The sequence below is a fragment of the Lampetra planeri genome, chromosome 60, assembly GCF_965212315.1.
Source record: "Lampetra planeri chromosome 60, kcLamPlan1.2.h2, whole genome shotgun sequence".
Classification (NCBI taxonomy): Eukaryota; Metazoa; Chordata; class Hyperoartia; order Petromyzontiformes; family Petromyzontidae; genus Lampetra; species Lampetra planeri.
In genome coordinates, this window is record NC_136166.1 from 662814 (window position 1) to 690773 (window position 27960).

Genomic DNA, 27960 nt, shown 5'->3' on the forward strand with positions numbered 1-27960 from the left:
TAGTGGGTGGATAGGTGAGTGAGCGAGTTAGTGGGCAAGTAGGTAGGTGGATGGCTAGGTGGGTGAGTGGGTAGGAGAGTTCGTGAGCATGTCAGCGAGCAGGTAGGTGGGTGGGTAGACAGGTGAGTGAGCAGGTAATTGGGTGTATAGATGCGTGTGTGTGTGCGGGTGGGTGAGTTGGTATGTAGATGAGTGAACGGATTAGTTGGGAGCGCGGGCGGCGAGGCGAGCGGGCGGGCGGGTGGGTGGAGTTGGAAAATAATCTCGCATTTCTGGAATAACTGCTGCTGCCGCTTGCGCAACGCCGCAGCCAAGGCGTTGTCCCTGACGGCGCGGGACCCCCCGAGAGGAGGAAGAAGAAGTCCGCTAGAGCCACGGCGAGGACGCTCCGCTCCACAGCCACACGACGACGACGACCCCAGGGCGTACGTACAGCGACAGGCGCCTAAACCCTCCTCCTTCCTCGCCTGTCGCCTTGCTGCTTGTTGCCGGCCGCTCGGCGTGTTGTGGCTTTAAGACGGGTGTGTGTGTGCTTAGTAACTCTGTGAAAAGCAAAAGGCATTCTTGTACACGCGTCACAAAGTCCAGGTGTGCAATCCGCTGCGATGGTGCCTGTGTGTGTGCCTGTGTGTGTGTGCCTGTGTGTGTGTGCCTGTGTGTGTGTGCCTGTGTGTGTGTGTGCCTGTCTCTGTGTGTGTGTGCCTGTCTCTGTGTGTGTGTGCCTGTGTGTGTTTGTGTGTCACTGTGTGTGTTTGTGTGCCTGTGTGTGTTTGTGTGTCACTGTGTGTGTTTGTGTGTGTGTGCCCGTGTGTGTGTGCCTGTGTGTGTGTGCGCCTGTGTGTGTGCTCAGCAACTCTGTTAAAAGCAAAAGGCATTCTTGTACACGCGTCACAAAGTGCAATCCGCTGCGATGGTGCCTGTGTGTGTGTGCCTGTGTGCCTGTGTGTGTGTGCCTGTCTGTGTGTGTCGGAGTGTGCGCACGTGTCGGTGTTTGGGGAGCGGTCGCCTGTTGTAGGCTGCTAAGGGGGGGGGGGGTCTTGGTGTGGGGGGGGGGGTCTTGGTGTGGGGGGGGGTGTCTTGGTGTGGGGGGGGGGTCTTGGTGGGGGGGGGGGGTCTTGGTGTGGGGGGGGGGGTCTTTGTGTGGGGGGGGTCTTGGTGTGGGGGGGGGTCTTGGTGTGGGGGGGGGGTCTTGGTGTGCGAGTTCGAGTGGCTCTCTCGACCCATGACGGCAGCAATCGTGTGGACCGCTCCTGGGCCTCGAAATCGACTCGGCCTCAAACGAGTAACTGGTTGTCGTGTGTAAATATCAGTACCGGGGAGGCAAAGGCGGCCGGGCGTGTTTTTTCCCCAGGCCACCCCACCTCCCTCGAGGGGTGACACTCGCTAACAGCACTTGCCCCCTCAGCCTTCAGAGGGCGTCAAGGCCCCCCGCGCGTGCCGTGCCAACGTGGTGCCCGTGGCCGCGCGTTGCCTGCAGAGGTTCGCGGTTTCGTCGCGCGGGGTGGGGGCCCTCACAGCCAGCGGCAAACACAAAGGACGTTAAAGACCTCGCGACGTCATTCGCAAGAGTCGAGGCTATCGCGTGATGGCGTCATGGTCCAAGTTCTGGACCAAATCTTGGGAGGGAAATCAACCCTCCGGCGCACGCGTTCGCTGTGATGATGTCGGGGGATTCCACGCATCAGCAGAAGCGTCGCACCCGACGTGCAAATCGACATTGGCAGGGACCCCCCTCTGAATCGCGAGGTCTGGTGAGGCGTCGTGACGGTGAATAACAAACTGTGTTACGAGCGTTAGACGTGCCCCAGCGGGTCGATAAAACTGAGAACCAAAGCGGCTTCCTGCTCGGCAAGCTCCTAAAAGTACTCGAGTATTTACGACCACACAAGGCAGCGGTGGAAATTCGGCATTGCTATGACAGAAGCCGCGACTACAGCACAACGCTTCATTGTGACGATGTGGTGTTGCTGTTGATGGTGTGAATTACACGTGGTGATAATGATGATGGTGATCGTGACTGATGATGATGATCGTGATGATGATGATGGTGATCGTGACTGATGATGATGATCGTGATGATGATGATGACAGCGATGATGATGATGGTGATCGTGGCAATGATGACGGTGATTATTCTTGTGATGCAATTAATGATGGCATTGATGACTGATGATAGTGCCGATGATGCTGAAGTCACGACAAACCACTTATTAGCCGAGTTGTCTGTAGTAAAAATGACACCTACAAATACAATAATAACAAATCCCTTTATCAGACACAGCCTCAATGAGTTTCCAATCGGGATGTTTGGCCATGAATTTCCATGGTGCGTGATGAGCGTTGGCTTCACGTGTGAGGAAGCCGGAAGAAACCCCTGCAGAGCAGAGGGGGATAGAGAACACACAAACTACACACACACAAAGAGAACACACACACACAGAGCACACACAGAGAACGCACAAACTCCACGCACACACACAGAGAACACACACAGAGAACACACACAGAGAACACACACAGAGAACACACACAGAGAACACACACAGAGAACACACACACAGAGAACACACAAACTCCACACACACACACACAGAACACACAAACTCCACACACACACACAGAACACACAAACTCCACACACACACACAGAACACACAAACTCCACACACACATACAGAACACACACACTCCACACACACAGAACACACAAACTCCACACACACACACACACAGAACACACAAACTCCACACACACACACAGAGAACACACAAACTCCACACACACACACACAGAACACACAAACTCCACACACACACACAGAACACACAAACTCCACACACACACACAGAGAACACACAAACTCCACACACACACACAGAACACACAAACTCCACACACACACACAGAACACACAAACTCCACACACACACAGAGAACACACAAAATCTACACACACACAGAGAACACACAAAATCCACACACACACACAGTGGCGCCCCAGGCGGGTATCGATGGATCTGCCGACTTTCTAATGTGGATGCCCCGCCCGTTGTCCGTGAACTAACGGGAGACGCCGGGGGGTGCGTGTGTCGGGGTGTGTGTGTGTGTCGGGGTGTGTGTGTGTCAAGATGTGTGTGTGTGCGTGTGTCAAGATGTGTGTGTGTGCGTGTCGGGGTGTGTGTGTGTCAAGGTGTGTGTGTGTGTCGGGGTGTGTGTGTGTGTCAAGATGTGTGTGTGTGTGTGTCGGGGTACACACCGCGAGGTGTGCGTGTGTGGGTGTTTTCAATCCCCGTGGCGAGACGCCTCTACCCCTCTGTTGTCGCCAGCTTGGGCTCAACCGCAGGGGCACAACTAGTAGGGGGTGGTGGTGGTGGGGCTGGCCCGTCACTCGGTGTGGCTGCTGCTGCTGGTTGTTGTGGTGGTGGTGCCAGGGGTGTAAAGATGGGGGAGGGCGGTGGCTGTGTGGCAGCTTTATGCAACGTATAGGGGGGGCCCAGTCCACCACGAGGGGAAATCCCCCCTCACTCAACAGATACATAAGTTAACAAAATGTAAACATTTTTATTTTTTTATTTTTCGGTTTAAAGCTTTCGTGACTACAGGGATTCATCTTCTTGGTTCTTTCGGTAAAGTCACGTAGAAGGGAGAAAATAAAATAATAAAAATAATAAAATATTATTATTCTCACGACGTTTCGGCCACAACGCAAGCAGCCGTCCTCAGGTGAAGAACAGGTCTGTCGGTAAGACAGCGTCTGACTTTACCGAAAGGACCAATTGTTATTAATTAATGTTTATTTTTTATTAAGAGTTTAATCAAATAAATTAAGACATAATAAATGAAAGTACATTTGTATTCATTAGCACGGTTGGCTACGTACGGTGCGAAAGAAGTTCAACATACAATATATTCACCACCACCATCTGTATCATCATCATCATCACCACCACCATCTGTATCATCACCATCTGTTCAACATACATAGATACATACAGCATCTTCACCACCACCATATGTATCATCATCATCATCACCACCACCATCTGTTCAACATACATAGATACATACAGCATCTTCACCACCACCATCTGTATCATCATCATCACCACCACCATCTGTTCAACATACATAGATACATACAGCATCTTCACCACCACCATCTGTTCAACATACATAGATACATACAGCATCTTCACCACCACCATCTGTATCACCATCATCACCCTCTGTTCAACATACATAGATACATGCAACATCTTCACCACCACCATCTGTATCATCACCATCACCATCTGTTCAACATACATAGATACATACAGCATCTTCACCACCACCATCTGTTCAACATGCATAGATACATACAGCATCTTCACCACCACCATCTGTATCATCATCATCACCACCACCATCTGTTCAACATACATAGATACGTACAGCATCTTCACCACCACCATCTGTTCAACATACATAGATACATACAGCATCTTCACCACCACCATCTGTATCACCATCATCACCCTCTGTTCAACATACATAGATACATACAACATCTTCACCACCACCATCTGTATCATCACCATCACCATCTGTTCAACATACATAGATACATACAGCATCATCACCACCACCATCTGTATAATCATCACCATCATCACCCTCTGTTCAACATACATAGATACATACAGCATCTTCACCACCACCATCTGTTCAACATACATAGATACATACAGCATCTTCACCACCACCATCTGTTCAACATACATGGATACATAAAGCATCTTCAACACCACCATCTGTATCATCATCACCACCATATGTTCAACATACATAGATACATACAGCATCTTCACCACCACCATCTGTATCATCATCATCACCATCATCTGTATCATCATCAACACCACCACCATCTGTTCAACATACATAAATACATACAAGGAGCTTCGGCAACTCCACGGTTGTGGCTAGAATTGAATGACACGCTGGCCATGCTGACCTATTGACCGTGACCTCTGATCTTGTTTTAGCAGGCGCATCTCTCTTCTCCATTCGTCTGGAGCGAGCGAGCGAGCGAGCGATGGATGTGCAGCTTCGTAAAGACTTGCCCAGGTCCCAAAGACCCCGCTCGACTATCGGCCTGTTGACCTCGGGTACGTGTGTGTGTGTAAACGTGTGTGTGTAAACGTGTGTGTGTAAACGTGTGTGTGTACACACGTGTGTGTGTACACACGTGTGTGTACACACGTGTGTGTACACACGTGTGTGTACACGCGTGTGTGTGTGTACACACGTGTGTGTGTGTACACACGTGTGTGTGTGTGTGTGTACACACGTGTGTGTGTGTGTGTGTACACACGTGTGTGTGTGTGTGTGTACACACGTGTGTGTGTGTGTGTGTGTACACACGTGTGTGTGTGTGTACACACGTGTGTGTGTGTGTACACGTGTTTGTACACGTGTGTGTGTACACGTGTTTGTAAACGTGTGTGTGTTTGTACACGTGTGTGTGTGTACACGTGTGTGTGTGCACGTGTGTGTGTGTGCACGTGTGTGTGTGTACACGTGTGTGTGTGTGTGCACGTGTGTGTGTGTGTGCACGTGTGTGTGTGTGTGCACGTGTGTGTGTGTACACGTGTGTGTGTGTGTGCACGTGTGTGTACACGTGTGTGTGTGTACACGTGTGTGTGTGTGTGTACACGTGTGTGTACACGTGTGTGTGTGTGTGTACACGTGTGTGTGTATGTTAAACTTCTTTCGCACTGTACTTGGACAACCGTGTTAATCGGAGATGCGGGGTAATGACGACAAACTAAACACAACCAGCAGTTCTAAAGAAGTTAGTTTTCAATCTCGATTTAAGTGTACAGCTCCCAGTGGCTTCTAATATTGTAAGGAAGAGCGTTCCAGACGGCCACAGAAGTGCATCCGAATGCGGTGCGATGCGGTGACCGTCTTTGTTTGATGGCTGAGCCAATAGCTGCTACTGCTGCGAGGATGAGCGGCGGAGTTTGCGTGATGATGGGTTATTATCGCTGACAGCACTTGCCCCCAAATCCCATGTGGGCTACACGGGGCACCATTGTGTGTGTACTGTGCGTGTTTCTGTATCAAACGATGATCGTCACAATCGTCAGACACTTTGTTGTGCGTCGACTTGAATGTGGAATGTCCACGAGGACTCGGCGGGGCTGGCTTGAGCAGGAAGCGTCTGTCACTGCACGGGTGTAGTTGGCGATTGTGATCTCTGCTTGCTGCCTTCTGTGTCTGGTGCTGCCGCATATTTGTCCAGGAATGTGTGCGTGTGTACAGAGCGTGCGTACAGAGCGTGTGGGAGCGTAAGTGGGCGAGTCGGTGAACAAGTGAAGTCAACGAGTCAATAAACGAGCGAGTAGCTGACTATCCGAGTAGCTGAGTGTTTGAGTGAGTGAGTGTTTGAGTAAGTGAGTGAGTGATCGAGTGAGTGAGATGTTGAGCAAGCGACTCAGAGATGGAGCGAACGACTGAGCGGCTGAGTGCGCGAGTGATTGAGTCGTTGAGTAAATGGGTGAGCTCCGGCTTCGAGTGAGCGACTGTTGTGGCCTGGCTCTCGACTCTTAACGCAGTCTGATTCCTCGTGCACCAAGTCCTCGTTCAACGCGGTAGATGCGTTCCTGAAAAGTGCGGCGAGATACCACCACGTGAGATACCACCACGTGAGATACCACCACGTGAGATGCCACGCACACCGCGCAGTGACAAGGCGGGACAAGTAACTGGGAGTACACCGCCACCGCCACGTTACCGTTCCACTCCGCGTTGTGACGTCACACTCCAGGCTCGCTCACGCGTTGTGACGTCACACTCCGGGCTTGCTCACGCGTTGTGACGACACGCGGGTTCGCGTCGTGTGGAAATCGTTCCCTCGTGGTAGAACCATGCACAGTGAAAACGCGCTGTCGCGTGAACAGCGGCCACTCGTTAAGCGAAGTCCATTTGCGAGGGTTTCGTGCGTGCCGGTGAACGTCGTGGCCGGGGGCGTCCCACGTGCTGCAGGCGGCGGTGGAGGAGGAGGTGGAGGAGGTGGAGAGGGGCGGGTGGAGCGCTCCGACGTGCTCAAGGACACGGCGATCCGCGCGTCGGTCCGCGACGACCGCAGCTGGATCCGCAACATGGGCGGCTACGACAACACGGACGGGTACAACCACACCGCCCGGCCACACCGCCCCGTCACATCCTCCAGCCACACCGCCCGGCCACACCGTGCCGTCACACTGCCTCGTAATCCCTAACCTCGGTCATTACACGCCACTCACCACAAAACTGTCACCACACCACACCGCACTCCACTTTCAAAACCACTCGCCAAACCACACTCACCACACCACTCTCACCACAATATATTCTCCACTCAACACACACTCCCAACAGACCACTCACCACGCTACACTCACCACACCACTCGCCACGCTACACTCACCACACCACTCGCCACACCACTAACCACACCACTTACCACACCACTCACCACACCACTCACCACACAACTCACTCACCACACCACTCACACACCACACCACTCACCACACCACTCACCACACCACTCACCACACCACTCACCACACCACTCACCACACCACTCACCACATGTATGCAAATAAAATTATCCCTCGCGCGACCCTCTTCACGAGAGAACGGCCCGCAGAAGTGGACATCGCAGAGCGACTTCTGAGGCCCCCTTCCCGTGCCCCCCCCCCCCCCCGGTCCACACGGCAGGGGGCTCCGCACGCAGAGTGATGCTCTCCGCCCCGTGGCAGTTAAACCGAATACATTATTTTAATTCTCAGAGCTGGAATCTTAATTGACTCGAACAGGAATTTATATGGAGAAGCGATCCGAGTTAAATATTAACTCTCAAACACGAAACGCCTCGCGTCGATGAGATCAAACGGAAGACTCCGAGCTTCGATTCGCCATACCCCGCACTGTGACCAGCGTGGCGAAGTATGGTCAAACAACGCCCAGGGTTGACGCGGCACGGGAAGGGCTTCATCCAGCAGTGGAATGACAACCGGGGCCGTGAGTTGTTGTTGTTGCTGCTGTTGTTGTTGTTGCTGTTGTTGTTGCTGGTGCACGGCGATGGTTTGCGATGTTGGGGACGGTTGAAGTCACTAAATGAATAGGTAGACGATCATCCTCCTCCTCCTCCACATCTGACCCCTCCACATCTGACCCTGTCTCCTCGGTCCAGTTAGCAGAGTGCTGCTGGATAAAACCACGTTTGCGAATGCGATTTGCGACATTGATGCTTAACCGTGTATCGGTAGTTCGACTTCAAGTTGCTATATTATTGAGGTTGCCGTGTGCTGTTGTGGTGAGGTCTAGGGGCTGTTGTTGTTTTGCTGCCTCGCCCAAGCTTCAGCTTACTGTTGAGACACCGCCTAACGCCATCATCACCGCCATCATCACCGCTGCTGCCGCTGCCTTCCTGCTGCTCTGCGGTTCCTTCTCCTGGCGCCTCCAATTCCCCCCCCTCTCTCTCACCCCAAGCCCCCCCCCCTCTCTCTCAACTCGCGTGGTGGCGAGTGACAAGTTGACGTTTTCTGCACCGTTGACACAGAAATCGTCTCTCCCCTTGCCGCCATAACACGGGGGAGGTGTTTTGAGACGTTTCAAACGCCAAATTGGCACACGCCGCGATCGCAAGGCATCGTTACGTCTGTGTAGTAGGTTCAAAGAGACTTGGACGACGTAGTCGGAGGCACACTTATTTATTAACCGTTCCACTCTATGCAGGCCAAGGTATACGACACTCGAAGGGGTATCGGCCCCTTCACCCGTCTAACAGGGAGATCCCACGATCTCTATCCCGGCTAGCCTACTCCCAGGTCCTCCACTACAGAGCTAGGGGAGGCTAGCTGATCCAGCTCTGGCCAAGCTGGGATCACGGCACCCTGAGTCCCCAGACCGGCTCTTAGAAGAACATCGGCTCTGGGCTCTCGGGGCCACGCCACTGGCTTGCCCTGGTCGGTCCTTAGAAGGACAGCGATCCAGGGGAGTCCCAGGGCCTATCTAGCCGGTCTTCCTTCTTCGCTGGTTAAGCTGAACACTGAACCCCGAGCCCACCGGCTCACCGCCTTATATAGCAACTCCCCCCTGAGGGGTGGGGCCGTGGGGGATCACAGCGCCGTGTCAGCCCCCCAGGCTGAGCGGTGCGGACGTGGATGTAAGCATCCTTCCGTGTGCGGCATCACCACCCCGGGTGTGTTTGTTTGCCCTCCCGTAACACCTCTACATCTGCATTAACCACCATGCACCGTCACGCTCGTGCTGAAACGTGCCAACAAACTCGCTCCAGTAACAAATGTAACGCATTGCCTTTGAAACCACTTCACACCCTCCTGTGATATTGCCGAAAAGGGGGAAGGCCGATTGATGTTGTCATCGCCTTGATGTTACGGTGAATCCTGTACGTCCTAAATGCGTTTTATTATTTCCAGCGCTTCGAATGGAAGGAACCTCCTCGGAAGAAGATCGCTGACTTTGCCCGCCCACCGGTAACTCCTCCGCCTTTGCTAAACACGACGGCTTCGGGAAAACTCGACGCTAATTTTGCTTTTGCAACGTAATCAACGGCACGTGGAAGGGAGAGCGGCTCGCAATCCTCAGGTCGTGAGTTAGAATCCTGCTTGGTCTGGTTCACTCGGCCAATCCTTGGAATGTCTGGCCAACAGCCGGTTCCACGACGTGGTCTTGTTTAGCTACTGGAGGAGGAGGAAACCAGAGAACCCGTAGGCGAAACCCCACGCAGAGCAGGGCGAGAGAATACAAACTCCACTCACTCTCACTCACTATACAACAGGGTGAGATCATACAAACTCCACTCACTCTCACACTCTATACTACAGGGGAGATGATACAAACTCCACTCACTCTCACTCTATACAACAGGGCGAGAGAATACAAACTCCACTCACTCTCTCACACTCTCTCACTCTATACAACATGGGCAGAGATCATACAAACTCCACTCACTCTCTCAGTCTATACCACAGGGGAAGATAATACAAACTCCACACAGAGGCACCCAAGTCTGGAATTGAACCCAGGCCCTTCTCGCTGTGAGGCGTGGATATTACCACTGTACGCCAACCCTGCCGCCCAGAAGCCAGTGTGTGGTCCAGCCATTGAATTAATGTTACTGGGAGAGGGCGGTTGAGATGGTCCCTTTGTGGTTTGATAACTCGACGTTTATGAAACTGCAGTGATGGTAGCGGGGACGTGTGGTGCCTCGTGCGCGTGCGAAAGAGAGATTCGGCTTCGTTGACACTTCGCTAATGAATTGAACCCTCAACGACGACAGCAGGAGCTCGGAGGAGCGATCTCTCCCGGAGAGGTGCGAGTCGACCGACAGCTCCGACGACGAGGCAGGCTCACGCGCTCCAACGCGGTAAATAGCATCAGCATCAGCAGCATCATTAGCATCATTAGCATCATCATCATCATCATCCACAGCAGCAGTTGTGGCAACAGCAGTAGCATCATCGTCGTCGTCGTCGTCATCGGCGATGAGCGACTTGTGAACGTGCGGTGACGCTGCCTGGTTGTTTTTGATTGCTGCAGCATCTACTCGGTGGAGGGCGCCCAGAAAAAAATCGCAGGTGGGCAGCAGCTGCAGCAGCAGCAGCAGCTGCAGCAGCAGCAGCAGCAGCAGCAGCTGCAGCAGCCACCCAATGCAGTGACCACAAGTGGACAGAGGTGAGAGGGTGTTTGTTGAGGTGCTCACAATGGCAATGCAGAGACTCTGAGGGTGTCAAGCCCTGGGCCTGGGTGCGTGCCCCTCGCTTCGAGGGGTTCACAATGGCCACGCTTCTTCCATAAGTCGCTTCAGAAATGGGCGCGACTCCGTGTGGCACGGTGCTCTTGCGACGCACGGGCTCGCTGTGCAGCTCGCAGGAAGCCACCTCCGCCACGCCGCGCTCTGGCACGGTTTCAATCCCACACGTGGACAGACAATTCGGCTGTCGTGCCCGATCGCTACTGCATTTGCTTGTGAGAATTCTTCTTTAACTCTGTGCGAACTGAAACAATCAAGTCCATTGTCCCATTCAGCGCTCGTGCAGCACGTGGCCATTTGTTTAGTTGCACCTCGATCGGGTGGTGGAGGGCTACACAACACAAATCTGGTGGATCGTTACTCCGTGGACTAACCCGAACACCGACGCTGAATCGTTACTGCCGGTGGTGGTGGTGGACGTGTGGTGGTGGTGGTGGTGGTGGGCGTGTGGTGGTGGTGGTGGTGGGCGGGTGGTGGTGGTGGTGGTGTTGGTGGTGGTGGTGGACGTGTGGTGGTGGTGGTGGTGGACGTGTGGTGGTGGTGGTGGACGTGTGGTGGTGTGTGGGTGGTGGTGGTGGACGTGTGGTGGTGGTGGTGGACGTGTGGTGGTGTGTGGGTGGTGGTGGTGGACGTGTGGTGGTGTGTGGGTGGTGGTGGTGGGCCTATGGTGGTGGTGGGCGGGTGGTGGTGGTGGTGGGCGTGGTGGGCGTGGTGGGCGTGTGGTGGTGGTGGTGGGCGTGTGGTGGTGGTGGTGGTGGTTGGCAATGCTGCGCTACCAACCCGGTGACCCGAGTTCGATTCCCGCTCACGGCCATCAACACCGGTGACGATTATCTGAACTGGTCCCGGGCCTCCCTTGGGTGGACTCGGCTTCAAATGAGTACCGCTGTAGCTGTGTGTAGTAAACATCTCCCCCTCGTGCGCCACAGCGCCGGCCTTCACAGGTGCTACTCGCTAACGGCACTTGCCCCAACAGTCTGTTGAGGCTTTACCGAGGGGGGGGGGTCTCTGTTTGGTGTGTGGTGGGCACGTTTTTGTGGCGGGCAGCACAGAAACGGAGGCCGACGTGGCGGACGGGCAGGAGTCGCGCATCTCTCCCTCCGTGACGCGCGCTCGCTTCCACAGGTGACGGCACGCCCGTTCGCATTCGCGATTCAATTAAAACATCGACGGGACGGTATAAACATCGTTCGTGCCGCGGCGTCTGCGCCGCTAATATTGTCACCGTAGGTCTGTTTTAAACCGACTGTGACCTCGTCGTAACCGGCGGCTCGGATCGGTTTACAAACACTCGGCCCGAGGCGAACTTGGCGCTGCAGGGAAGTTGTTACTTGACGTCGACTTGCGTCTTGCAAGATTGTCTCTTTCCCCGCGGGACGCGGATGCTTTTTTGTTCTAATCGCTGTTTTCTGTGTCGTCGTACTTTATTTTCTATTTTTAGTTATTAGCTTTTTGGTCATTTGGTAAAACCCACCCAGGTTCGCTCTGGCAAATGGGGATTCCCATCCAGGTCTTTTGAACTCGACTTGACCCGGTTCGTCTCCGTTCGTTCCCGTCTCGGGCGAGCCCCGTGTCCTCCCGCGCCTTGTCAAGCACCGGTGTTGACCAAAACATCCCAAATATAGGTCCACAGAGCTCGGGCAGTGGTTGCCGCCGGTGCCGGCTGCCTTGCCGCTCGTGTGCGGGGGTTCCCACGCCTCACGCTCTCCCCTTTGTGCAGCTTCCAATTTAGAGATTATTATTTTATTTGCAAAGTCTGGTCTCATTCATGCAATAAGTTTTGTCTGAACTGTGTAATTGAGTAGCGTCTCCTCCGTACTATCTATGTCTTCTGCTCTACCAGTCTGCTCCATGCTGCCTGGTCTCGTCTGCACCTGTGGTCTGTTGCGTGTGCTGACTCGTTTCTGCATTTTCAAGTAAATTGTCTGCGCTGTTCTGTCCCGTTCCATTCATCCTGTATGACACGCAAAGACAAAGATCCTCCGTGTAGCCTTAACAGACTGTTGGGGCAAGTGCTGTTAGCGAGCACCCAGTGAAGGCCGGCACGACACACGAGGGCCAGCAACACAACCGGCTGACTTTCTCTCCCCAGTGACGATGTTTACGCACTGCACCGGGTAGTCGCTTGAGGCCGAGTCGACCTATAGGAGGCCCAGGACCGGTGCAGGTAGTCTAACTGGGGCGTGTTTGTCTGCGCCACCCCTTGCCCCGTTTGCTCGCCGCCAGCAGGCCGCCGTCCAAGAGCAGCAGCCTGCCGAGAAGTCTGATCCCTCCGGGCGGCGCCAGGGGCGGCTCCGACAGGTGCCGTCACGAACGCTCTTCAACCCGCGCCGCGCCGCACGCACGCAGACTAAGGCTCCCCCGTGCGCCCGCCAAGGGCGGCACGGCGCGCGAGGGGTGGGCGATGTTTGCACACGGCACCGGGTACTCGTTTGAGCTGATTGGACTTGCCTACGACTGGTACCAGCGGTGCCAAGATCGGCCTCTGTGGAGGAGGCTCGTGAAGGATGCTTTTGGGTCATAGGATGGAACGACAATGGAGGGCAGAGGAGAGTGGTGCTTGCAACAACGAGCAGAACACCGGGCGGATAAAACACGGTAGGGGGGGCACAGGTGGTTGCATTTGGAAGTCATCTCGGTCAACCCATGGCACCTGCTTCTGTCCGGTGACCTGCCAGCGAGCCTTCAATACTTCACGTGGCCTCAAGGTGCACTTTGCCTGGCACAAAATGCCGTGGTGATATCATCACCTCCTATAGTCTGTAAAGGCTATACGGGGGGGGGGGTCGTTATTTGTGTGTGTGCCTTAATGTGTGTGTGTGTAGCCGTGTGTGTAGCCGTGTGTGTGTGTGTGTCTACCCATGTCAAATCGCAGCAGCCTGGGCTGCATGTCACTTTTGCGAGTCCTTTAGGCAAGGAACATGGGGCAAGTTGTAACAGTGATCGCTGTTCGGCATCTCTGCACGCGAATGACTTGTCTCGATAAATCACTCTGTGCATTCCTCTCCGAACCTGTTGGGTCCGGAGGTAGGAGGAGGAGATGTACATTCGTTGGCACGAACTCATCACCGGTCGTTTGCATGCAACCACACTCTGCGAGAGATCTAAATGGAAGATGTTAAACAAATGTGAAAATAATATGGCGATGTGATCACGGGGACGAGCAGGGTTTAGGAGGAGCTGGGCGGGTGGTAGAGTTGCAACACTCGTGCCTCGCAGACAGAAGGGCCTGGGCTCGATTCCTGACCAGGGCACCTCTCTTTGTGGAGTTTGTATGTTCTCCCCCTATCCTGCAGAGCGTGAGTGAGTGAGTGTGTGAGTGTGTGTGTATGTTCTCCCCCTGTCCTGCAGAGTGTGAGTGAGTGTGTGTGAGTGTGTGTGTGGAGTTTGTATGTTCTGACCCTGTCCTGCAGAGTGTGAGTGTGTGTGAGTGTGTGAGTGGGTGGAGTTTGTATGTTCTCCCCCTGTCCTGCAGAGCGTGAGTGAGTGAGTGTGTGAGTGTGTGTGTATGTTCTCCCCCTGTCCTGCAGAGTGTGAGTGAGTGTGTGTGAGTGTGTGTGTGGAGTTTGTATGTTCTGACCCTGTCCTGCAGAGTGTGAGTGAGTGTGAGTGTGTGAGTGGGTGGAGTTTGTATGCTCTCCCCCTGTCCTGCAGAGTGTGAGTGTGTGTGAGTGTGTGAGTGGGTGGAGTTTGTATGTTCTCCCCCTGTCCTGCAGAGTGTGAGTGAGTGTGAGTGATTGTGTGTGAGTGTGTGGAGTTTGTATGTTCTGACCCTGTCCTGCAGAGTGTGAGTGTGTGTGAGTGTGTGAGTGGGTGGAGTTTGTATGTTCTCCCCCTGTCCTGCAGAGTGTGAGTGAGTGTGAGTGATTGTGTGTGAGTGTGTGGAGTTTGTATGTTCTGACCCTGTCCTGCAGAGTGAGAGTGTGAGTGAGTGTGTGTGAGTGTGTGGAGTTTGTATGCTCTCCCCCTGCCCTGCAGAATGTGAGTGAGTGTGTGTGAGTGTGTGAGTGTGTGGAGTTTGTATGCTTTCCCCCTGTCCTGCAGAGTGTGTGAGTGAGTTGGTGGAGTTTGTATGCTCTCACCTGTCCTGCAGAGTGTGAGTAAGGGAGTGTGTGAGTGTGTGAGTGAGTTGGTGGAGTTTGTATGCTCTCCCCCTGTCCTGCAGAGTGAGTGTGAGTGAGTGTGAGTGAGTGAGTGTGAGTGAGTGTGAGTGAGTGTGAGTGAGTGTGTGAGTGAGTGTGTGAGTGAGTGTGAGTTGGTGTAGTTTATATGTTCTCTCCCCTTGTCCTGTATGGGTTTCCTCCGGCTACTCCGGTGTCCACCCATAGCTGAAGAATACACAAAACCTAACGAGTGTTGGGCAAATATCCCATTGAGAAAAACAATTACTCAATTAGGGTCACGTGCAGCAGGCAGGCACGTCGCCCACGACTGTGGAAACTTTGGCAGCCGCCCCTCGTGAGAGCGGCGAGCCTTGAGATGGGTAATCCAGCGTGGGACGTCTGTGATCGAAAAAGAGCTTCATAGCTCATCGGATTCCTCCAGTCTAATGATTCTGATTCTGATGTTAAACATTTTTGTGTGTTTCTCTGCTTATTGGTGGCCCTCGAGACCATGACACGTGGCAGGTTGTTGATGCTTCACCACAGGAATGACTTTGCGAGGTGGCGTGGCGCGTTTATCAACGCAGGGCCCTGGGCTGAGAGCTCTTCTGGACCCCTCTCCTCCCCCGCACTCCCCTTTGGGAAGTTGCTCGGGTCTACCTCGGATAGATCTCCTCGGCCCCCTGCCACGGAAATGTGGAATTTCCATCGCAGGGCCACCAATGTGTCTAACTCACGGCCCTAGCTCCTCGTTTAAGCCGTTAGTTGAATTGGCTTGTGATTGACGACCGTAGACAAAGCCAACATCGGTTTGTTGTGATCTTGCAGTGCTTGGGGGGGGGTGGCGTGTTCCCCATAAATCTATGGAACGTGTCTGGACGCGCCGAGCATTTGATTCATAATCACCATTACTATTATCATACTTTATTCCATTTACTGCAGCCAACGGCAACACAAACTGGTTTTGTCAGTCAATTGGTCTGGATGGGGGTGGGGGGGGGTAGACGATGAGATGCGATGGCAGAGGAGGGGCTAGCACACTGGTCCTGCAACCCCAGATGTCACCGTATGGAACTGAACGATGGTGTAAGGTTCCTAAATCCCTCCCGTCACCACCACCTCTCTCCACGCAGCAGTCAACTGGCACAGCACAGTCGGCTGTGAAGTGCGGTGAGGTGTGAGTACGCCCTCCTCTTGCGAGACACGGATGTACAATCGACTCTCGATTATCCACATGCGGTTTATCCGCTTTGTGGATTAGACGCGCACCAAAGATTTTGACGTAAATTAATAACTCGTGGATTTTCCCTTAAGCCCCAAATTAATAATCTAAGAATAGTTGAACGTTGTTATTCTTGGAAATGTGTATTACAAGTCATGTGCCTAAACCGAACAATAATGGTGCATCTGGTTAATCCGAAATCCATGTGATCACCCCTACAGTACAGTAGTTGCATATATTTACAACAGTGGGCGGAGTTTGATGTTGATTGGCGTGGCTCTGCTGTCATCCACTGAGTGAGTCGAGTCTTCTGGACTTTGTTAATAAGATCAACACATTCTTGACTACAATTTTTATTTTGTTCGTTAACAAACTAAATTTTCTTAACTTAAACATAATTTATACCTACACGAGTCCTTTTTGGCATAGAGATCCGCAGAAAATGTTTCTATTTATGGATCGTCTGCGATTTTAAATTATCTGCGGTCGTCCTCCCCATCATTAGCGCGGATAATCGAGAGTCTAAATGTTGTACTTCTTTGACACCGTACATAGCCAACTGTGCTCATCAGAGGATCAGAGGCGAGCTGATCGGTCTGGACGAGGAGAGCGCTGGACAGAGATTCAGCCGGCGGGATGGCCTCTCACGGCTCGAGGGGCATCAACACCCAACGCCAAAATCACTTCCTGAATCGTTCAGAATCCATCCCTCTTGCTGTACCGCCATACCGTAGCTTGGTGGGTTGTCGAGAGTTGCTCGAATGTCCCCACCATCTGCCACCTCTCTCGCCTCCGATTGGCAATGGTTTGGCTACGTACGGTGCGAAAGTAGTTCAAGGTATAATAAAGACAATGACAAAGATCCCCTGTATAGCCTGTAAACAGACTGTTGGGGGCAAGTGCTGTTAGCTAGTAGCACCTATGAAGGCTGGAACGGCCCATAAGGTGGGTGGGTGGTCAACACCACGCCCGGCCGCCTTTGTCTCCCTAGTGGCGATGTCTACACCACCGCACCGCATACTCATTTTAGGCCGATTCGAACTAGGGGAGGCCCGTGACCAGTTCAGATAGACGTCACTGGCGTTGGGCGTGAGCGGGAATGGAACTCGAGTTGCCGGGGTCGTAGTGCAACGTCGCGCTAACTGGCACACCGCCGCTCTTCCACCGTTGTGCAACACAAGCCGCTGGGTCGCGGGCCGCTGTGCCTGGCGCCTTGACGGACACTGCTGCCCACTGCACTGCAGTAACACCACGGGGGCAGTCGACTGGGGGCTCACGAGGGGGGGCGGGGGGGGGGGGTCACATGGGGTGTCACGTGGGGTCCGAGGAGCCTGTTGGAGTGGCTGGGAGAATCGGCTCGCAGAGACATCGTGAAGAAGCTCAGATCGTCGAGATGACGGAGGTGGCAGCAAGAGATGAGAGTGGAGATGAGTCTCATTTTCTTGTATTTAGTTTGGTGTCCCCCCCCCGCGCACCTCCGGTTAACGCGGTTGGCTACGTATGGTGCAAAAGAAGTTCTACATACATACATACATAGTAGTCACATGTACACACGTTAATTAAACTTGTGGGCTTTCGCAACCAATATTATGTATTGGAAAGTATTTTGGGTTAGCTCACGTAAATATAATTGTGTCGTAAACCCTCCTTCACCCGACACAACCAACTCGTACGGTTTGTCACGTGAACAAAACGTGCCAATTCGTGACTGCTTGAGCACACCGCTTGTGTGCTGGAGAGTAAACCCACAGCAACATATCCAATTTGAGTTAACGACGTTTTTATGGCGATTAACAACAACAGCAACCAGCCTCATTGCACGTCATTAGCCATTAAACTGGTCGCCGTTTCTAAAGTGGAATTTTAATCACGAAGGCACCGAATGCTTCGTTTCTCATTTTAAACGGCAAAACGTTCACGTGCGCTCACGCCATTTTTTGAGGTGGAGCAGCCTCCATTAGAGGGCAGAGCAAGAGGGATTTTGCATCTTCGTGGTACTGACCACACACCTCCCTCCTTGCCTCCTCCCTCTCTCCCCTCCCTGCCTCCTCCCTCTCTTCCCCACCGCTCCCCTCCCCACCTCACTCTGTGTGTTGTGATGCAGCCCCGATGCCAATGTGGTCATCCAGAAGAGGAGCACCAGCGTCCTGTCGTCGTCATCGGCGGCGGCGACGCCTCCGGCTCACGGGTGAGACGCAGCGGCTCCTCACCGCGTCGGGGCTATGCCGCTCACTCGCGTCGTGGTCGTGGTGGTCGTGGTCGTGGTGGTGGTCGTGGTGGTGGTCGTGGTGGTGGTTGTGGTGGTGGTGGTGGTTGTGGTGGTGGTTGTGGTGGTGGTGGTTGTGGTGGTGGTGGTCGTGGTGGACGTCAGTCGGAGAGGTACCAGAGAGGTACCAGAGAGGTCTGGTGCTGCGTGAGGAGACGCTCCCCCCCCACGCCAATTCTGTCAGAGCAACTCGATGTAGCTCTGCGATTCTACCCACTGCCTTTCCCTTCCCCTGCTGGGAGCGAGAGATACGCGCAGAACTGGACTGGAGTAGGGATTAGGAATGCTGATCCTAACAACGGCCGATATGGAGCCCTCCTCCCACTGGCAGTTTTCCCATCCATACACTCAACAGGTGTAAACTCACCAGGTGTAAACTCACTAGGTGTAAACTCCACAGGTGTAAACTCCACAGGTGTAAACTCCACAGGTGTAAACTCCGCTCCGCTATCAGAGCTCCAGTGAGGCGGTGGACGCATTCACGGCGACTAATATCACGTTCATCTCCCCGGTGTGGCAGTGTGTGGGGAAGGGGTAAAGTTGTCCTTGTTACCCCCCCCCCTTCCCCCGTGTCCACCCAGCAGTGCGTGTAGCTACACGGCAGTCGATGGGGCAGGCTGCACGTGATGGGATAAAGTGTGGGGACTCGGACCCCCTTTCCAAAACGTCTGGCTGGTGTGCGAGAGTCCAGTAAACCCCTCTTAACGACGGCAATTGGTTCTGCGAAACCGGCCGTGAAGTGATTTGGCCATTAAGTTATTATACGAAATACACGTTAAAGGCTTGATTCGTTCCGATAGCATCAAAAGTTACCATTTTTCACCCAAAAAACGTACTTTATAATATTTAAACAATGGATATTACATAAAGATGCTAGTAACATTATAAACACATAATATTAAAATAAACACGGTTATTCAATGCATTAATTCATATTCACTGTACCTACAACAGCCCGTCATTAACTTGGGAATGGTCAGTAGCGAACACATTGGGCACTATTGAGGCACTACACTATACACTACACTATACACTGCACTATACACTACACTATACACTACACTATACACTACACATTGGGCTCTATCTAGGCACTACACCATACACTACACTATACACTACACTATACACTACACTATACACTACACTATACACTACACTATACACTATACATTACACATTGGGCTCTATGGAGGCACTACACTACTATACACTACACTATACACTACACATTGGGCTCTATTGAGGCCCGTAGTTAAGGGATTAGTCGTTAACAGGGGGTGGTCGTTAAGAGGGGTTCTACCGTTGACTAAAATTCCCCTCCCAGAGCTCCCTCAAGTGAAGGCGCTTCTGCCGGCAGTGGCACGAGCGCTCGAGCGGCGGCAGGGCTGCGCCTTTTGCTGCCGTTTGCCACAGAGCTGGCGGTTGGCGAGGGAGGCTTGCTATGATGGAGGGGGGGTCAAGTGTGCGGTCAAAACTCGACCGAATACCGACACGGAAAATCAGGTGTTTTGTCGGAATTTCAGAGCTTGTTATTTTTTAAAATTGTTTACGAGACACAATTTCCATTATGTTGGTCAGTGGCGACCCAAGCGGCTCTGAGGTCAGAAATACTGAGATGCTGAGTTCGTATCCAGGTTTTAGCCACTGGATTCTCAAGAGGAATGGGTTGATGGTCTCAGCCTGGCCACCAGTGACTTTCACACGGACCCATATACTTTATATATTAGAGGACCCACAGACTCAAACATAGAGACCCCATAGACTTGCGTAGAGCCTAGGGGGTGGTTAAACTGGGCCTCTATGAGTGTCTTCCCCTTTACAAAGTCCCTACAGACTTACATGGACATCTATAGACTAATGCAGAGCTGCACAAACCTGCATTGACTCACAAAGAGAAGCATAGATTCACCAAGATGCACATGCACTCGCACCCAAGGGCCGAGAGGCTCACGTGGGCTGAGCTGTGATTGTCATGGGGAATTTGTTGATGGTCTCAGTCCGGCCGCCAACTACTGCAACAAACAAACGAACATCGCGTTGGGCGGGAGGGTTGTGGCATAGTGGTAGAAATTGTGCCTCGCAGCGAAAGTTCCTGAGTTCGATTCCCGACTCGGGAGTTTGTATTCTCTCCCCTGTTCTGCTCTGGGTTTCCTTGGGGGTTGAACTGGTGAACAACGGACAGTGTTGAAATGGCAACATTACAGCCAGTTATGACTTAAATTGGTTGCTCACTCTGTACCTATCTTCTCGGTTAAAATTGTGTTTATGTCTGTATATATGGATGGCTTGTTGATAACCCCCCATCACATTAACATAACCTTCTCCGCCCTACATGTGGCCGCCTACCGTTTTTAATCCCTGACATTAACATAAGCTCCCCCGCCCATTCTTCCCCAGGGCCCTTGTGCCCCGCCCACTCCATTCTCACACTTGGGTTACGCCCATTTTAACCTTCATAAACAGTTTGCCTTTAGAGACCGCCCCCTCTTTCTTCTCCACCTGATGGCGACCGCTTGTGTTGCCACCGAAACGTCGTAGTTTTTTGTTATTTTCTTTGAACCTATCTACGTGACTTTACCGAAAGACCCAAAGAATATGAATTCCTGCAGTCACGAAAGCTTTAAGTCAAGATTAATAATAAAAACCGTGTTCTGCTCACAGTATTTGGCTTTATAAGTGTAACATTTGAGCAGCAAGGGTGGCTGGTTAATTTAGCAGCTGATTTTACCGACTCATTGTTTGTATGTGGAACTATGTTTGTTGAGCTTATTATGGACCGCACGTAGCCAACCGTGCTAATTGGAGGTGCAGGGGGAAGGACGACAAACTAAACACAAAAAGCAATTGAAAATAAATTAGTTTGTAAATCTAGATGATTTAAAAGAGCACAGTCTCCCATTGGCTTCCAAATATAGGAAGCAAGAGAGCGTTCCAGTTAGGCCGCAGAAGCGCATCTGAAAACGCCGCGTGATGCGGTGACGACCGTCTTTTGTTCGACGGCTGAGCCAAAAGCCGCTGCTGCTGCGACGATGATGACCGGAGTTCGTGTGACGACAGGTTGCATGGCATCATCAAGTCTGCATTAACCACACACATCATCATGCTTTGTGGTGTAACATGCAAGCGAATTCACTCTGATAATTGAAACGTATTGTCTTTGAGACCGATTGAACATCTTAACATCCTCCACTGTAATATGTTTTCATCACTTTGATACCAGCCAAAAAGATATAACTATTCAATCCCCGAGCTATTAACACTTTGATATTTGCTTTGCCTCTATGCCGCTTGCGTTTTGGTATTGTTCTCTGGTGGTCTAACACCGGCGGTGAGACACGGCCGTAGAGGAGGCTGCGGCCTTGGCGTAGGCCAATCGGTTGTCATGACAATACATTACATTATTATGAAAGCGCGTTTGTTTGCATGTTTTACCATGAGCATGATGTGTGGTTAATGTAGACTTGAAACATCTTAAAACACCACCTGTGTTATTGCCAGAAAGGGTTCAGCCGTTTGTTCTTATTTATAAAGACTTGGCACACAATCGGAGCTGGGCCAATCGGCGGATTAAGTAGATCGATCGACAACAAACGTTCAGCAACGATGATAGATGGTCCACCCGCAAACAGTCTAGGGAGGTTACGTGGGCACCTTTGTCTTTATCTTTATCCCCGTGTGGTTTTGGGGCACCAGGAGCAATGCCTGGCGGAAGTGCTCGCGTTGCGGCTCGTCGCTCGGGAAGCGCACGGCCTTCATTCTCGAGTACCTGGGCCTCTACTACCACGAGGAGTGCTTCAAGGTGCTTGCAGGCAACACTCGCAGGCACTAACACACAGAGACTAACACACATAGACTAACACACACGGGCACTAACACACAGGCACAAACACAACGACTCGCATCAATGCTTGCTCTCACAGACACACAGACAACATCTTCTTGGTTTTTTCGGTAAAGTCACGTAGAATGGAAACAATAAAAATAATAAAATAAAACATATTAAATTATTCTCACGACGTTTCGGCCACAACGCAAGCAGCCGTCATCAGGTGAAGACCAGGTCTGTCGGGGAGACAGCGTCTGCAGCAACATTGGTTCAACACGGGCAAATTCTGGACTAGTTTCGACATTCAGTGTACCATCAGCAGTTGGGCTTGCCTAAGCCCTTGCTCGTAGACACAGTTATTTTAAGGCAAGAACATATCAAAACCAGAGTTCTGCTCCCGTTGAACCAATGCTGCTGAAAAAATGCACTCCCAGAAGGCCATGTGGCTGATGGTATGTGTCAAAGTACCCTTGTCTAGAGGCACAACTGCGACAAGGAGGAGACTCGTCTGCTTATTTTGATATACAGTGGGCCCCTTGATTTACGATGCCATCGATTACAGATATTTCGATCACGGTCCGCCTCCCATAGGGTCCCATTGTTTCTTTTAACGATTCATTTTCGTTGAACGATGTGTTTACAATATTACACGACCGGCAAATTTGGCCAATTGGAGCATTCCTAAGTGGACTGCAGCATTCCTCAGCCAATCAGCGACGCCCTTTTGTGGGTGTTTTGGGGGCAACTGGCTGCTCGCTCTTCAATTCTAGATTTGAAGCTTTCGTGACTGCAATGATTCATACTCTTAGGTTTTTTCGGTAAAGTCACGTAGGTAAAAAATATAAATTAATAATAGAAATAAAATAATAAATCACGACGTTTCGGAGGCAACACAAGTCTCCGTCATCAGGTGGGACCGTCACAGCTGAATTTACGGTCTCAAGTGAGCGCTGCTCATGGAAGCAGCTCTCTTGAATACCTAAGCCATTCATCTTCTTAACTTCAGATAATAATAATTATTTTATGCTATATTCATGCACCTTTTTACGCTCTTTATTCACTCTTTATCCTTGTTTCTATTGATATTAACGCTTTAATATGTTCTTTAACGTTTACTCATTAAACTTGCTTGTTTAAATATTATAAACTATGTTTTTAAGGCGACAAAGGTTAACTTCTGATTGTCTTGGAACAAATGAAGCCCGTAACATGTTTTTCTATATTCGATTAACGATAATGTCAATGAATGATGGTTTTTGTGAAACCAAATTATTATCGTTAACCGAGGGAGCATCGTATTTATGCTCATATTTTTTTTTATTCCCAAATCCATAACATTCCCACCTCCTCGACCCCGATTGGTCAATCAGTGCGCCAGCTGCAGCTGTTCCCTTGGCCACGTGGGTGACGGTCACAAGCTGCGGATCGTGGCCAAGAAGGTCCATTGTGACGCGTGCTACAAGAAGAAGATGGGTGAGTGTCCGGAGGGGGCAGCCGTGACAGCGGCGATGCTGCGCACTTACCGTGTGACACGGCACAATGACGGCTTAGCGACTCTGGTATTCGCATCATGCTCGCAGCAAGCAAGGGCTATTGTGAAGGAAGGCACTCACGTGGTCCCTCGGTCAACGATATTAATTGGTTCCACCAAAACCATCGTTCATTGAAATTATTGTTAATCGATGGCATTGTAAACCGACGGACCACTCCACTGTGTTTTACAGTCTGTAGTCGTTTTTTGCAGTTAGGGGGGCGATTTTAGCCTGTGTTATGCCAATTTGAGTATTTTCCGTGTAATTTTCAAAATGTGTCAAATTTGAACCGTGACGTGGACACAAAATGGCTTCTTCGCTCTCGCGAGCGACTCCCCGGGAGCTTTGACTGATGCCCACGTCGTGTTCTACCGTCCATGCACCGGCAGCGTTAACCAGGGGCAGCCCACGGGATTGGAACCGTGAGCATCTGCCACAATCGCGAGAGTTCTTTTGAACATGCTTACAAATACCGTTTGTCGCCGAGGTCTGTGAATTGAATGTTATCCCAATTTTTTGTTGTTGTTGCAGGTCTGTAAAAGCACTAACTTCGATGCCAAAATCGCCCGTCATCGAACGAGAACCCCGCATCAACCCACCGCCTGGCCACAGTCCAGCTTGCGCACATGGGTATTCACGTACTCGTTGGGGGGCCTACATTAGCACAATTCAATTATAACGAGGTATTCGAACATTCTTTAATCGATTAACATAACGTCTTACTTTTCATGACGCACGCATCGAATTGTATGCTAAGGTTAGGATTTTGTCACAGAGGTCTTGGAGGTCACTGCTGGTCATGGAAATCGTAAAGTGAAGTGAAATGTTGGTTCGTGGCTGCAGACGCTCAGTAGATTTGGGTGCTTCATTCTTCTCAGAATTTCTGTAACGTCACGGAGCTGAAACCGGTACCGGTGCTGCTGTGGTTGCAATGGGAGGGGGTGTGGGGGTGGAGGCGGCTAGTGCTGTCCCTGGCAGGGGAATGTCATTCAACCACCCACCCACTCAACCACTCACCCACCCACTCAACCACTCATCCACCCACCCACTCAACCACTCATCCACCCACCCACTCAACCACTCATCCACCCACCCACTCATCCACCCACCCACTCAACCACTTACCCACCCACCCACTCAACCACTCAACCACTCGCCCACCCACTCAACCACTCACCCACCCACTCAACCATCACCTACCCACTCAACCACTCGCCCAATCATTCACTCACCCACCCACTCAACCACTCATCCACCCACCCACTCTACCACTCATCCACCCACTCAAACACTCACCCACCAACTCAACCATCACCCACCCACTCAACCATCACCCACTCACTCAACCACTCGCCCAATCATTCACTCGCCACACTACAGGTCCCACCTCACTTCTCTCCGCATCTTCCCTCCCACTGCTCCACTGTTGAAATTCCATATCCCGTCACCACCATCGTCTCTGTCCCCGCACAAGCTCCCACAATACCGACCTTGGCTCGATGCAAGAAAACGCGTTGCATTCTTTACCCGTTGACAACTCTGATAAAATAGTCCTGCTTGTTGCCGACCGAGTTGATGTTTTGGACGTTTGTTCAGCAACCGTTAAAAAAATATAAAGACCGCCCACTCGAACTTTCAATTCTATTAAATCGATACAACCATAACAAATACGCCACTTGGTTTAAATTTGTTGAACTTTGAAACAGTTATGTAATTGTTTTACTTGATATACATTTATACAAATTGTGATTATTATTTTTAAGCAAGGCACCTTTCCCATTTTTCTGGGAACAATTAAATTTTTCCTGCAGCTTAGCCGTGGAATTTTATGAAAATAACCCCCCCCCCTGTGACAAAATCACATTCTTAGCGACGGTGTATGGAAGTGAAATGCTCGATGAGAAGTTGCCGTCGTGTCACATTTAGGGCCGCGTCGCAAGTGGAACGGTTTCAATCAGATGGAGTGCAAATCGGAAAAATCTATCCGAGCGAGAGTGAGTAAAAGACAGAGAAGAAATATCGCTCCCTAAATGTAACCGTGATTGCAAATCGTGACGACAAATTTGCTTGGTGGGGTGCGTGCAACGGTCACGGTGGCTAATTTTGAACGACAATTCACATTCTAATTGTGTAAAGTGTGAATGTCTATGACTCGCTCATTCCCTTCAGAGAGCCGAGTTGGTCGCTTCAATTCGACTGGGGTGGCCCAGCGGTGGAGCCAGGGGCTCCCAATCAGAAGGTCCGTCAGTTCAAATCCTGGTTGGCTGTTGATTTGGCCAATCATCCCTGGCCTCCTGGGGTCGATAAAATTCCGAACCACTTTGTGGGAAAGAGCAACACAGTTCTGGTTTCCCTATAGACTGGCGCTTGCCATATGAATATGGAATGTGCATCGCTGTGCTGTGACTCGGAGGTGCGCACTGGAAGCCTCGATGTGCATTTATCCAGGCAACCACTTTGGCTTTTTTTTATGACGTACGTAGTCGGAGGGTCAATCTCGAGTGGAATCGTCATGCAATGTCATTCGGTGGGTCTCGGCTCACTTCTCGGACCTTTGGCCCAGATTCTGTGTTGCTTGCGGGGAAACTAAAACTTACATAAACATAAATATGAATATTTTTCCACCTTCGAGAGAAATGCCAAAGGATTATTTAATGTCAGATGTGAAATTATTGAGCAATTTCTAGCATAAACATTTGGCACGTCATGATGAATTCAATCATTGAAGTTGATTTTAATGGTTGTGATGCTTGCATTGATTCGTGCGTCAAAGTAGATTGTGGACCACTAATCCAGGTTAAATTTGCACGCTATACGCGTATGCGCAGTGACTTTCGGCTCGTGGAGCAAATGCAGCGGTACAAACGAGATGGACAGTACAAATGAGACGATACAAACGAGTCGGACAATCACTGATGGTACACACGAGACCGAGAATTCCAATGAGATGGTATCAACACAACGGATGGTACAAGAGGGAAGGGACGAGACCAGTTACACCGACCAGTACGAATGAGACGGTCCATATGAGACGGGCAATATAAAGAGAGACAATGTAAAGAGAGACAATATAAAGATAGACAAAGATTGTCAACCTATGAATTATATATTATTAACGGGATTTAGTTTCGAGCAAATCAAACGGAATCACAATTGATTGCGTTTTTAAATGCTTGTGGCTCTGCAAATGTAATCAAACGCAATCATTGTTACCCGCCCCACTAATATTAGAAGGGTTATTTTATGTATAGTGCAGTATCTTGGTGCTTTTAATTTTATTTCTTTCATATTAATGGTACAGATGGCATGAAATGAAGGTGGCCCTTGCATGGTTATATTGCCAGTCCCATTGCCACCATCAAATCCAGGTATTATCTATCCCGTTTCTGTGGGCACGACCACATTTTTATCGCCTCTGCCTCTTCGATCAACGCACTCCCCACTTGCTCTCCAAGGTCGATGCGTTATTTTAAGCGGAGAAAGATTTGCGTAATCGTTCGTGTAAGTTTATCATTAATCTTGGTGCATATGGTGTCGCAGGGAAGGCGCTGCTGTGTTTTGCAGTATGGGGCGGCTGCTGCTGCTGCTGTGTGATCCCTAATTGAGTAATTTTCGGCGTCATTTTTTTAAATTGCTACATGTTGAACCTGACGCCGGCACGCGATGGCCAACTCGGTTTAGTCGGAACTACGTGGGACGCGTAACGCGCTCCACCGCGGAGACGACGCAGCACCCCGTACCTTGACCGCTTGGCACGCCCGCAGGAACAACCAGGGCACCCTGCTGGATTTGGGAACCGTGATCATGAATTGGCTCTCTTCTTTTTCCCTTGGCCATAGTGTGCTGACCAGGCAAGGATTCCGCGGTAATGGAGAAATGCTCACGATGAAATGCCACGCAGTGTCCGGACGTGCTGGGACACGCGGCGCGTGCCACGTGCGCCGGGGGCTACGTGGCGATGCTGTCGCAGCCTTCGGATCTCGTTCCCGGGGAGCGTTGCAGCTCACCCGCAAAAAACAACAACCCTCTGCTGCCTGGTTGTTAAGAAATGCTATTTTGTTTATAAAATTAGCTCCGTAATTGTTCTCTTTGCCTTGTAGCGCACGGTAATATACAAATACAGGGTTTGCTGTTGTGGGCAGTTTTGTGTCGTGTTCATTCTTAGATTAAGAGCCGTTTTTAAATCTCACCATT

The 27960-nt window shown here is 51.2% G+C and overlaps 1 protein-coding gene across 7 annotated transcripts; it reads left to right on the plus strand.

The window, feature by feature from the left end:
* The first annotated feature begins 279 nt into the window (after positions 1-279).
* On the plus strand, positions 280-27907 carry LOC144736340 (uncharacterized). Of its 7 annotated transcripts, none has more exons than XM_078619006.1 (12): positions 280-425; positions 5029-5151; positions 7034-7175; positions 9478-9534; positions 10341-10427; positions 10601-10735; positions 11862-11939; positions 13044-13115; positions 18244-18327; positions 22102-22207; positions 23605-23707; positions 24298-25434. In XM_078619006.1, exons 2-12 carry the CDS (start codon positions 5079-5081, stop codon positions 24303-24305), a joined length of 945 nt encoding a protein of 314 aa, XP_078475132.1. In that variant the 5' UTR covers positions 280-425; positions 5029-5078; the 3' UTR covers positions 24306-25434. The 7 variants fall into 7 exon arrangements, with proteins under 7 accessions (XP_078475132.1, XP_078475130.1, XP_078475133.1 ...); XM_078619004.1 differs by having other exon boundaries at positions 13041-13115; positions 24298-24431; XM_078619007.1 differs by having other exon boundaries at positions 10344-10427; positions 13041-13115; positions 24298-24431.
* Positions 27908-27960: the final 53 nt, after the last annotated feature.

Coding starts and splice junctions, on each gene's coding strand:
- LOC144736340 (XM_078619004.1), top strand. CDS start 5,079: ATGGATGTGCAGCTTCGTAAAGACTTGCCCAGGTCCCAAAGACCCCGC. Junction 10,736..11,861: donor GTGACCACAAGTGGACAGAG/GTGAGAGGGTGT, acceptor TGTGGCGGGCAG/CACAGAAACGGAGGCCGACG. Junction 18,328..22,101: donor GCGACGCCTCCGGCTCACGG/GTGAGACGCAGC, acceptor TTGGGGCACCAG/GAGCAATGCCTGGCGGAAGT.